The 13,602-nt window shown below is 44.5% G+C and overlaps 1 protein-coding gene across 7 annotated transcripts in view; it reads right to left on the reverse strand.

The window, feature by feature from the left end:
• Nucleotides 1-13,602, reverse strand: part of FOXN3 (forkhead box N3) — a 319,921-nt gene that overhangs the window by 193,678 nt on the left and 112,641 nt on the right. For all 7 annotated transcript variants that reach the window (XM_019552393.1, XM_019552391.1, XM_019552392.1 and 4 more), the window contains exon 2: nt 10,223-10,779. In XM_019552393.1, the coding sequence (XP_019407938.1) occupies nt 10,223-10,765 (543 nt within the window). In that variant the 5' untranslated portion in view covers nt 10,766-10,779. The remainder of the gene's footprint in view (nt 1-10,222; nt 10,780-13,602) is intronic.

Raw genomic sequence — 13,602 nt, forward strand, 5'->3', positions numbered from 1 at the left:
TTCCAGCCCCCAGCCCCAGCCCCCCTTCGATAAGTGTTCCACACCAAACCAAGGCAGCGCACTCATGGACTGAGGTGGTGCACTCACGGACCGCTACTCCTTAAAGGGAACATTGGTCCCAACCCTACCCTGCTCCCCACATGGCTGCCACACCCGCCACAGCTCCAGGCCTTTGAAAAAAAAAAGAGTGAAAAAACCCTGGGACTCATCAGCTCCTGCAGTGGCCTCAGAGGGCTCATGGAAGAGTCCGCCACGCAGTTCTGGGCAGTGGGGGGCAGAAGGGACTGCCCCCTGCCAGGCAGGAGCTGGTGAGTCCAGGATTTTTGGGGTGGTTTTTTTTCCCCTTCCTTAAGAAGGGCCAGAGCTGGGATGGAGGGGCAGCATTGAGAGCAGCAGGGATGGCCCCCCAGCCCAGCAGCACCCAGTGAGTTGGGACTTTTTTTTCCTTTCTTTTGAAGTTCTGGGAGCTGGGAGAGTGGGTGGGGGATGGGCCTGCATGATTCAGAGATTCGACAGGAGCCGAATCACAAAGTCAGATTTCAGCCAAATCAATCTGGGACAGCAATTTGAATCACCGCCCCTAGAAACTAGCCGAATCTGAATCCAAAGCAAATATTAGCCGCTTTGCGCAGGCCTAGCAAGCATACCAGTCCCAACAGACTAAGAAGCTGCAGATCACACCTTAGAATCAGGTTCAAGGCTATGCATTATGAATCTAATATTGGAGCAGATACTTCACTTGATCTGAGCCAAAGGACCAAGAATACAAAAAAAAAATAAAAATCCACCACAACCAACTAGTCTCTCTTAATATAATGAAATTAAACCCTGCTGTAACCCAGGCACAGCTCTGTGAACTTAAGCAGATCTGTGCTCATTTACTTCAGGATTCAGTCTGCCCCCACACCTCTGCCTGCAATATTCGTTTTAAAAAGGTATAATATTTGCTTGATCAAGGTCAGTTGATTACTTGTAATAGCAGATAAGATAAAAGAACTGACTTTAATCTTACCTACATAGCAAAATGAAATCTGAGTCACATTTATGGGAAAGGATTTCATCTATCCTCATTTCCCAGACTACTGACAAGTTTTGAGCAATCTTACCCCATAAATGTCATGTACTATGTCAGCAATCTATGGCCCACTGAGCCATTTTATCCAGCAAGCAGAATTTTGGCTGGTGATCAAGCAGCAGGGAGATGCTGCACCTCTAGTGTTGACAGTGACCATGGCTGTGGTGGTGGTGGCTCCCCATAAGGTGACCCCCCACCTCCAAAACATTGGCAATCCCTGTACTAGACGCCTGAAATAAAAACACAGAAGAGTAGCATGTACAGGTCCCTTTAAAAACAAGCTAGCAGTTCCCAAACTAGACCTTTCAACTCCCAAAAGAATTGCAGCACTTATGAATGAAGTTGCAAGTCCAACAGAAATTCAGCCGTCTCAATTAATCTTGTTCCTGTCAGACAAAAGATAGGGAGGTGAGATGACACCTACTGGGGTGTAAAGACAAAGCCTCTTGTCCTGGGATCCTACAAATCCTAAAATGTGCTAACACTCATTGCTCGCCCCCTCCCCTCTCCCATGCCCCAAACGCTGTGTAGTTAACCAAGGCTGGGCTCATGCAGATTAATTGCCATTAAATTCCAGGGGCAAGCCTGTCAGGTTGTGTGCTCTCCCCAAACACCTACTGACAGAGGAGCAGCAATGCTCCTTGGAAGGGCTGCATGTGTAAAGGCCTGTGCAAGGCTCCTCTTTTGTCCGCGGTTTTAACTCAAATGAGTCAGGACTACCTCAGAGGAGACATCTGTTTATGCCAGGGGTGGGCAAAAAACAACCTGTAGACCAAACCCAACCCACCAAGACATTTTGTCCACCCTGCAGCGGGTCCCTTGGCCCCACCAGCCCAGGGACAGAAGGCAGCCCAGGCCCTGGTGTGTGCAGTGGGGCTGGGACAATGCAGGGGCCAGACTCCATTTTCCAGCAACCTCAGCGGTGGCTCCTTCTGGCTACTGCTGCCAGACCTGGTTCTGCTGCTTAGGCACCCTGACCCATCCATCCCACACCAACCACCTAGAGCAGGACCTGTGCGAGCAGGGCAGGTAACCATACAGACGGGATGGGGCTACAGGTAGACAGGGAGCAGGACAGGCAGGCAGAGTCAGGGTTGAGATCACTGGGGCGGGCCCAGAGCAAAGCCACGATCTGCTGCCTGCACGTCCCTGTGACAGGCACTGGTTCTACAGGCAATGGTGTGCGGGGAGGGGACTGTGGCTCTTCTCTGGCTCCCTGCTGTCACTGCCCTGTGATCCCAGCCCTGGTTTCACCTGCCTACCTGTCCTGATCCCGGATAGGACACCCCAGCCAGATGAGGGGGCCCACTGAGGGAAATTTGATGAGCTGTTGCAGGAGTTAATCTCCTGGCTCTGATCACAACTGCTTTCTCAGACCACAACCTCCATTTAACCTCCTGGAAACTGAACTGATACTTGGTTTTGACTTCAGTTACTTTCTGGAAACCCCCTGACTCAGATCCTACTGTGAACCACTAGCCCTCACTGCCTACACCCCTGTCAACCCTGACAGCAAACTAAGTTCAAAAGACTCCATACCAAGTAATCAAAGCCTAGTAATACAATCTTCCTGCTCTGTTTCAACAACCATCTGATGCTTCTGTTTCCTTTTTTTATTTACAGAATAAGAAAATCTAAGAGGTAATTATTCTGTAATTAAAATTAAATTCTTCAATAAAGCCTCAAGGAATTTAACTATCAAACACAAAAGAGAGAAAAAGATTTCCCTGAAACAAGCAGGCCCAGTTAATCCTTAAATGCTCGGTCATGAACTGGTGGTGCATTCACTGTAGTGAGGCTTAAGTGCTCAAAGGCATCTCTATAGAAGTTTCGCTGCAATTCACCATGGCTAAGCATTTGTTAACAGATGCTCAAAGTGTTTGTGCACATAACTTCCACCTCCAATAATAACGCAAATTGCCTGTGCAGCCTGCTGTGCTCAAAATTAAGCACCAGCCCCCCAATATTTAATTACAAAAAAAATATGAAATACATCTGCAGTTTGTTCATTGCAACTCAAGGAATTAGGAAAATATATAGGCGGAGAATGAGAAAACAAAGAGGGCTTCACAATAAAGCTCGTTAATTGATTTTACAGGCACCCTTATTTAACAAGCCATTTCAGGAACATCATCTTAGAAGACTCACAGCATAGCTTCTCCCATAGCTTTCTCTGCTGCCAGGACCAAGACCTATGCATAAAGGAGCTTGCCATGTGTTTGGAATTATATGCAAAGGTACAAGAAAAAAAATACATAGTTTTTTTTTTTTTTCTTATTATTAATGCTTTGTGCACATCTCACTGGCCCCAATCAAGCAGTTAAGAAAGAACCTAACTTTAAGCCTTCGGTTAGTCCCACAGAGCACTTACACATGTGCAGGGAGCCTGCTCCACTGTGCTGGAAATCCAGCGCGTTGGAGCAGACTCGATTAATCAAGTCTGTGGGAGCGTGTAAATTGATACACTATGGCAGCCTCACAGATCACATGTATCAGCAGCACAGAGCACTTCCATGCTGAGAAAACAGTGGCAGTACACTCTGAACTAAAACGTGTTCAATGTGCATTAGTTCAAAGTGCACCGGCACCATTTTCTCAGCATGGTTACCCTGTGCTGCTGATACAAGTGACACATGGGCACTTTTAAATGAGCGCTAAATTAAAAGCGCCCAGCACCATATTGGAAACGCATGTAAAAATGCCTACTGGTTTCAAAGGGGTGTAACTTTCAGCTGAGTTACACATGTACCTTGCCAAACAGGGGATCCTCGTGACAGCATGAGGAGTAAGCAGACTTTGCAAAGAAAGGCAGGCACTTGAAAGCAAAACAAATTTAGCCCCAATTCAGCCACAGAGAAATCTAATGCTCTTGGACTGTGTATTATTATTATTGGTCATATCACGTGCTTGCAGCATTTTAAAAATCAGGACATCACGACTTGCCACAGCCTAATTTGTTCTTGGGTCCATGACCTTGTCAAATAGAAGGGCAAGAGGATATAGATGTCATGGATGCAAGCTTAAAGGAATAGAGTGACTAGTTCTAGCATTTTATTATTAGTGAAGTCCTGGCAGCTTGAAACATTCACCTTAACAGATAGAATAATCAGCAACTGAAACAGCTTATCTTGGACTTAGACTACTCCCACATCATGTGGGATTTTTAAATCCAGATTGGATATCTTCCTAAGAGATATGCTCTAATCCAGGAATGTTCAACCTGCCTAACAGTGGTAGTAACACTGTCAAATTTCTGGACCTATGGGAAGCCAAGTCCTGCACCCAACACAGCCAGGCAAGGATGGCACCAGGCCCCAGTCTGGGTATAGGGGGCCAGCATAAGGCTCCTGGGGACCAATCCTAGAATGTGAGGCAGGAGGGCTTAGATCAGGGGTAGGCAACGTTTTTTGGCCAGAGTGCTGAAAAAACCACAATGCCTACCTTGGAAGGTGCAGGAGTGCCGACATGCCAGAGCCCGGAGTAGCTGTTTGCAGCCTCCCAGCTGTAGCTAGCCCATGGAGCCCAGTCTGCTTGCAGCAGGGTTTGTAGCCTCCCAACCAACTGCTGGGAGCAGCCTGGGATCTGCAGCTGGCAGCAAGCTGCTTAGATCCCGGGCTGGCAGTGGTGTGCCGAGCAAAACAACCTTGCATGCCATGTTCTGCACACGTGCCAGGGGTCGCTGACCCCTGGCTTAGACTATCCCAGTGCACTTGAGGAGGGGGAGGCACCAGGCCTGCAGGAACCAATCCTATCATGAGGGGGCAGTACCAGGCTCCTAGTACTCAAGGCAGGGAAGCAGCAGTGCAGTGCCCTGGGGCCCAATACTGACCTGGGGCTCTAACTGGCCCATGGACTGGTCAGCCCCGCTCATCTGGCCTATAAAGGCTGAGCACCACTGCTCTAGCTCAGCCAAAAAATGATGGGCTCAGCTCAGGAATTAGTTCAATTCAACAGTCACTTTTATTCTGGTCAGGCTAGATGATTATCATCTATTAAGGGCAGGAGATTGTCACCATCAGTAGTGTCAAGGATCTTCACCACAGCAGAAATTCTTCACAAGTAATGCCAGAAATGCCACTGTTGGCAAGTAGTACTTGTCTATATGCAAACTAGCTTTAAAGTAAAAAAAATGAGAAAGACTTTTTCCTCCCACTCTGGGTAACATCTTATCCCTAATGTGCTAGCACTTTATGTATCAAATATCCAGTAAAGAATCCTCTCCCCTACCATACAAATCAACTGTTTCTTAGCAATGGGACCCCACTTTGATTCTCATAGTGCAGAGAAGGTGGTACAAAGCTCCTGGTCCCAGCAATCTATCTGTTTTAGTGCAAACCACTATGACAGCTCAGCATTAGTGACAGGAAAGATCCATCTCAACAGTGCCTCCACCAGACACTTATTAGACAAGAGGTAACCAAAGCAGTGAAAACGGGGGCAAGCATTTTGAACAAGAGCAACTTTGGAGCAGCTCATCTCAGGGCTGAGCACTGTCCTGTACTGAAGGAGAATCCCAGTTTAATGTTTATAACTTGTTATGCGAACATGCCTTTGAATAAACTCTACAGCAGATGGACATAACATTCGCTTATCCTGATATGTAGGCCTGCTCTTCCTCTCCCCACATGACCTCTCAGCATCAGCCAAGGGCCAGGTACAGACATTACACTTTTACCAGTATACGTGATCAGAAAACAGAACAGAAGTTTGGCGCACAGACTGGTTTAAAAATGGCAGAACCCAGTCTAAGATTTGTCCACCCAAAGAACGACCATTTCATCTGTTTGCTACTAATTTAAACTACACTGCTTACAGACAACTGCGTAACTTAGATCAATTCTCCCTCAGGCTTTCTAAATGCCTGTACCTAGCCAAAAAGTAAACACCCAGGGCTCTTGAATTTGAAGACATCTCCTGGAACTGCAAACATCCCTTCCCCACCTCAGGTTTACCATGCACTTCCCCATTCTCACACAGCCAATCTACATCAGCCTAGACCTGATGCTAGGAGGAGCACTCAAGGAAGCAAAAGATAGAAAGGAGGACATACCAGTAGCAGAGTGGAGTACAGGCATGATTGGTTTGATGATCAACATAACTGGGATTAGTGAGCAACTCCCATCACCTGAGACTGGAGGATTAAAAACAAAACCCTTAATGTAGTAAACATATTTCCCATATACCTGTCAGCAATAATGAAGCAAGCTTGTATTTGTAGTGAGTACATAGGAATCACAAGCTCTGCAGCCAAGATTTTGTCTTGCTTTTTTTCCAAAGTGCAAGTGCCTATGACCAGCATGGAAATCCCTGAAAAAAAACAGGGGTTACAACAACAAAATGTTGACAAAAATGCTCCCTTAAGATGGCAGCCTAGTGGGCACAACTATCATTACAGCAAACCTACATAATGCATCTGAACTAGCTTAGCCCTCTCCCTGAAAGCAGAGGAGCTGCCACATCAGTAACTCTGTTGCTAAGGCAACTGCTTACTTTCCATATCAACTGCAAACTTGTTGCTATGGAGATGCATATACAAGAAAAATTTCTCTCTATAGCCAAGGACCAGATGGTGGGGAAGTCAGAAAAGTCATGGGCTAGCAGGTTGTACTAAACGGGACACACTAGAGGCCATTTAATAAATCTGTGTGTTCACAATGGGATTACTCTGACCACGGAATTCACAGGTCTGGCAGTAGAAACTGAGCCAGGTAACTCCTGCACTTAGGACCAGGTGACATTTTATATGCTGACCATTATTAAAACTAAGCTCAAAAGAGGTTCGCTCCTATGAAGTACTCTGCATTTCCCCTCTGAGACACCTCACCCTCTCTCCAAACGGTCAGCATCCTAGAAAAAAAATACACCTTTTAATCCTGACTTATATTAATCTAAAAAGCATTTATTAGTAAGACTAACAATGTGGCACACCATCAGCATACAGCTATCACTGCTGTTACTCCGTGTCTGAACACATCTTGCCTTTGTACTATAGCAGATAAAAGGTCCTTTCCCACCACTCAAAACCTTCATGCAATCAAACCAAAACCTGCAAATGTGCATCTTTTCACAGTTTCAGTGATGTCGCCTATAGATTATACAGGGCACACAGCATGAAAAGTAAATACAGGTTCCTACACACACAGAGCTGTGGACAAATAAGTACAACATATGTATCCCTAAAAATAAATCACAAAATTGAAAGGTTCAGACAAATTGCTCCTGCTGGTCCAGTTTACATGGTACTATTTTAAGCAGTCAAGTCTCCACAAATAAAGGGATCACAGGAGCAGCTTGTACCTTGAACACATGAAGTTAGAGACAGAGACAATCTGGAGGAGCTCTTGTCTAGGATCTAACAGCAGTAAAAGATACTGTGAAACTCAGTCAAGTTGTCAGCCAGGTGACACAATTAAGATGACCCTTTACTTTGTCCTTCCTTGCAACACCACATCTCTAGTCACATCAATATAAAAAAAGTGACAGAAGCCAAGACTTTGCAAGCTAATTTTCCAAAAGGATTCAAGACAAGAATTAACTGCTCCACAGAACTTTTTCTTTAAAAAACAAAACAAAACAGAAAACAGTTATTGAGAGACTGTATAAACATAAACATTGGAAATATGGCTATGAAAGAAAAAGCTTCTAGCTGTTCACAATGTGTCAACACACATCAACTAGCAAATGCCTGCAATTCCTGAAGCTGATTTAAAAAAAAACCAACATACACTCTGCATGTTTTGGAGCTTGCTTTGTTAACATTTCAGGATGTGCCATTTGCTAAACTAAACTACTTTTACACACAAAAATACAAACTCAAAACACAGAAAATGCTTCACCAAACTAAAAAGCATTGTCCTGGGTCATAACAACTCTTAAGGGGAGTTTTCAGATTCTAAAACAAGGATTTCTTCTTCTGTAATTAATTATTTGCATTTTAAACAGTCTTTGCAAGACAGTCAAAGACCTGTTTTAAGACACTCCACCCAACTCTGAAACTCCTTATATGGAAAGGTTAACAGGTAAAGCCTACTGTTTACCACGTCTACAATTTGGTGACAAAGCAGTTGAGTCAGAAGTTGTAATTAATGAGTGCCAAGTCTGCAGGTCCCAAGGTGCCAAATCCCTTGCCCTAGGGCAGAGGAGAGAAACCCAGAAGGGTACTTAAGTAACCTTACTCAGCATACATTTTAAAATGGACAATGGAATCTCAATAACATTACTATTCATTACCAGCAGGGCAGCTGGCATTTTTAAGAGCTCAGAGACCAGAAAGGAGCAAGACAGAGCTATGTATATCCTAGATATCTCAGCTTCTCAAGAGATCAAAATCTAGTTGCCAAAACATATGAATCAAGACAACTGAACACCACCATACACTTTACTACATACTATGATCACAAGCGCTGAAATGTGGGTGACTGTGGATTCAGGCATTGTGCAAGAGGAACCTCAGCTTCTCCATTTTCAAACTGATGATTACTTCTGGGACAAGACAAGCATACATAAAAGAAAGCTCCATTTGGCAAGGAAATAATTATTACAATCATCAACTCATAAACAGATGAAGAACAGAATGGGAAAAAGCAATAATGGAATAGTTAAGCACAACTCATCAATTCCAATACATTTTACATCTAAATCTATTTTGTTAGATATTTTATGGTCTACAGTATGCTTTAAAAGGTTACAACATGTGTGACACTTCCTCTGTTTTATATCTATCTGAATGTGAAGTTCCAACTCCAATTTATGAAGTGAAATAATGCAGTTCAGAAACAGCATTAACCTTAGGCACAATCATAATGTATACCTAGCTACACATGGTAGATTATAGGGAACCCCAGCTGAAAGTCAGACTGAGAATAAAATCCACAAAAGTTAGACAGGGAGCTATCATCAGCTCCTGCAAAACATAAAACTTATTCTACTTTAGAGTTGTTGTGAATACTGTGGAAAAAGTTAACACATACCAGCAAGAGCCTAGTTTTGGAATAGTCTGTTGAGCTGCAATCACAGCATACAGAAAACTAAATGAGGAACAGAGCTAAATATATTTTCTTTGCTTCAAAACAGAGGAGCGGGTGCACCTTCTAGGTTTTCTATTAGCTTTATGTATATGAAAACACATTTAAGTGAAGTTATTTCACTGCTATTTATTGTGGCAACACAGAGCGAGAGTAAATCAGAGAGACATCAGCCTGCCAATTCATACAGAAGCACCTTTGACAAGAGTTCAAACTTATTGCATGTGAAGGCTGTTGCCATTTGGAAATCAACAACTGCTCCCCGTAATGGACAGATTTGTGCAATAAGTGATACCAGGAAATAGTAATGCCACCAGGCTTCTGTTCATGTTCCTTTCCCATCACCCATACACACATCCCTTCAGATACAGCTGTAGATGCAACAATGCAACCAAAGAATGTAACAATAGAGAAGAGCTGGGAGCAAAAATTTGTTCTCCAGATCTCCACCACCTTGTGGAGGTCAGAGTCTGCATGGGCATAAAACAAGTACAGTTTAACTTCCAATAATCATTTGCAGCTGCCAAACTATATCTTCTTTCATAAAAGGAGCCACTCCTGCACTGTCTGCCTTCATACATCTAAAAAGGCACAGTAAGTAAGGAAGTACCATCACTTCATCACCAAAAGTTAGAACTACTTCTAACCTCAAAGAGTTTCATCAAATAGCAACTCAAATGGAGGGAAGCAGGGGGAAGGAGAGTGAGGAAAGGGGAATAGATGGAATCTTACATAAAACAAACCTCTCGCTATACATTTGTATAAGCCAAAAACAGCATGCAACCTATTTATAATGATTGCATTCATCTACTATAGCTGGAAACCATTAGCACAGCATGATAACTAAAAACAATATTTAACCACTATGCATGAAGACACCAGCTGAAAAGAAAAAAAAAAAACAACAAAAACTAACAAACTAAAGTACTTTCTTACAGACGTCTAGACAATAATTTTAATAAAGTCATCCTAGTGCTGGTTTCTTTTTTTTTTTTTTTTCCTCCTGTAATGAACTGAAATTACTGGACAGTAAAATGCAGTTTACAGTACAATCGGGAAGACATGTTAGGATTAGCAGGCAGATTTTATTAAGAACAGGTAAGTCTTAATATTCCAAGCTTACCTGACTTCTGTCCTTGTCCACTTTCTTAAAACACTTATTTAATGATAGATTATGTCTCACAGAGTTTTTCCATCCAGTGGGTGCATTTGCAAAATAGGGAAAGTGTTCTAGGATCCAGTTGTATATATCCTTTACAGGCAGTCTTTTGGTTGGCGAATCCTCAATGGCCATAAATATGAGGCAGCTAAAGGAATAAGGAGGTTTGCAGTTTGGGTTCTGCTTGGCATCATAGGGCATGTCAGAGTGAGCAGGAGATGGTGGCGTGTCATCATCAATGTCCTGAACTGGGCTAACACTTCTTAAGACAGAGTCCCCAAAGCTTTTCAGCAAGTTCTTGCTTTCATGTAACCAGTTCAAGTTAGTTAGTTCTTCATCCTCCATGGCCCCTTTATCTAATCTTATGGCAGGCAAAGTGAGATCTAGGTCCTCCTCTTCAGGAAGTGCCTTTGATAAATCACTATCCTGATAACACTGACTCAGTCCACTGGAAACACTAATTCCTGAGTCCTCTGGCTTCTTACTGGGAGGCATGACTGGACCCATTTAGACAGAGGCTCCTAGTAGATCCAAAGCAGGATGACAAGAAAAAAAAAGAAAAAAAAAGTTAGTTAGCAAGTCAGATACACTATAACAAGATTTTGACAGCTTTTACCCAGCCAGTAATTTGGCGTTTCATGCCCTACATAAAAAACAAACAAACCAACAGAAGCACATAGACATATATTCACAATGTGAAGAAAAATCATTGAAGAGTCAGAAAAAGCAAAGAACATTTTAGTCAATGAGATGCTTCAATAATCCCAATATGTCCCATTCTGCATACTTCCTAAACTGCACACAGGTAACCCAAAACACAAATCTCTTTCAAGATAATATGAGAATGAAGTCATCATGAAACACTGCACATTGTATCACATTAATAAAAATATAAACTTAAAAAAATTGGAAGCCTAAAGGCCAGTTGCTTCAGATTAAGTCCAGCTGCCTTAATTTTGAAGAAAACACAACAGCACTGTGATTAAGTCACTCTGGCTGTGGTTGAAGGCACAGCCAGGCAAACAGTAAAATTTAAAATACAGTCACAATTACCAACTTCCACAAGGTTTTTGAACAGAACTTTTTGAACGGAAATGCTTCAGCAAGGGTCAAGATAAATGCCAAAAAAACAGGAAACTTAAAAGTACACATAAACAGAGAGGATTCTAACATACATTGGGACATGGGAGAAATCAGAATGTAGGAATCTTACAACACTTATATATTTAAAATCTGAGAGGAGCAGGTGGCACAATGGTAGATAGAACAGGAAGCAGAAAGCAAAACAGCAAACTGGGCAAGGAGCACAGAACAGGGAGCAGGAAGCAGAGCAGATTGGGCAAGGCAAAGGAACTGGAGTGGTACTTGGGTTAATTTTTGGTATACCTGCCAACACAGTTGGCCCCCACAGCCTTAGGAGAAGTTCAGTGACAGCAGTGCTGAAGATACTTCACCAGGAGGCCCTACAGGAAATGAGAGATCAATAATATTCCAAAGGACTTGGAACGATTAGAAGCTTGGTCACATAAATAGTCTGTGTTATTTAACAGGAGGGTTATAACCAACAGAAGAGTAAAGCAATCTACAGAAAACAAAGCAAGCAAGAAAGCAGGAAAGGAAGATGGGAAAAACATTCAGTTTTCATACATATCAAAGCATTAGTCCACAAGGGAAACAAAAACGAAGTCCAGAAACTGAGGAACATCACTTTCATGCAGTAAAATGTCTAGTATACAATAAAAACACTACATGAATAGTCATTATTTTAGCCAGAAAAAAGACAAAGATCTGGAGGAGGAAAGATAAATAAATAAATGATCACCAACTAAATGCTTAACCAATACAATTTATAATTCTTCCTTCCTAGAACAGTACTTCCTAGACACTTATCTGGAAGATAAACAGGAGTATTACTTCATAGGAAAGCACTGGGCACTGTTTACCTCTGCTACAAACTCAACTTTGGCTCCAAATAGAAGTTATGTCCCATGAGCTCTAAACAGGAAAATTATATCATGGCTGACAGTAACATAATTTAATTGAACTGTTGCTATGACAACATGCTGCTCTCTTTCCCTTTAATTTGCTTATTTGCCAGTATCCTCCCAAAGGGCCATATCATGCCATCCATTTCAGGCAGAATTCCTCGTTGACTTTAACAGGGACTTTTGCTTAAAATGTTGATGGGAAAATACAGTCCTGAGTGACTAAACACACTATTTTCCATGTTCTGTTCCAGTTTAACACACAACTTGCAGGCACCACCGAGACTCACTCTTCAGTAAGTTTAAGCAACTCTAATTTGTTTTACCTATGTGGGAAGAGCCACAGCTCATGTAACAAAACGGTGAGTTTCCCACACTTTACTTTTAAACTACCTTGCAGTCAGTTCACTGCAGCAAATAATTGCTTAGCAGGGCAAATTTGACGGAAAGGCACAGGAAGGCCCAAAAGAAGCCCTCCCAGACCTACAGAACTCTGCCCTCCCAGGGGGTTACAGCAGGGAAGGTGCCAGGTCAAATGCTCTCATTGTAACCATCAGCTAAAGTCACTGAAACCATCAAATCTAGCTGGGGGCAAAGGGGTGTTGACAAAAGCTCCGCACCTGGCAGCGCACAGGAACACGAGTGGGCCGGGCCAGCCCAGACCCCGGATCCGGCAGAGCGCAGACAAGGGTGCAAGCTGAGCACGACCTGGCTGGTCCGTTCCCTCTGGCAGTGCCCCACATTTTGGGTCCAAGAAGCCCGGATTCAGAGGCCGTACCCCTCATGCCCCTGCTCAACAGCCACTGGTGCCCCCCCTCCTCCCTCCAGTCCCTACTGGCACCCGGTCTGCCCGCGGCCACCGCATGCGGACTAGCAGCTCCCCTGAAGGACGCGCTGGGAGAGAGCGGGTCCTCGTGCCAGGGCAGGCTTGCGGCCCGGGAGGGGCAGGGTTCACTCCCGCACCACACCACAGCTCCCCCCGGACAAGCGACACCACGGAGCCCCCGCGCAGCAAACGTGCGTGCTCTGCCCGGCAGCTGCTCCCGCCCGCGGCCGGGACGGGCCGGGCACAAGTGCTGCTGAGGGGGACGAGGGGGAGCGCCGCAACTCTTCCCGCCCCCGCACTGCGGCCCGGTCGGGACGAGCCCCTGCCCCTGGCCCCGGCCCGGGCTCCTGGCCGCGCTCGGCGGCGGGGCACCGACAAGGCGCGGGGCCGGCGGAGGCGGCGGGAGACGCGCAGCCATTGGCGGAGCGGCCCGTCAATCCGCGCCGTTGCTAAGGAGCGCGGACACTGCTCTTAAGCCGAGCGCGGCCGGGGCCGTGCACTGCCCCCGCGGGTCCCCGCGCCCCCGCCTCACC

Source organism: Crocodylus porosus, unplaced genomic scaffold (genome assembly GCF_001723895.1).
Source record: "Crocodylus porosus isolate Cpor-Errol unplaced genomic scaffold, CroPor_comp1, whole genome shotgun sequence".
NCBI classification, from domain to species: domain Eukaryota; kingdom Metazoa; phylum Chordata; order Crocodylia; family Crocodylidae; genus Crocodylus; species Crocodylus porosus.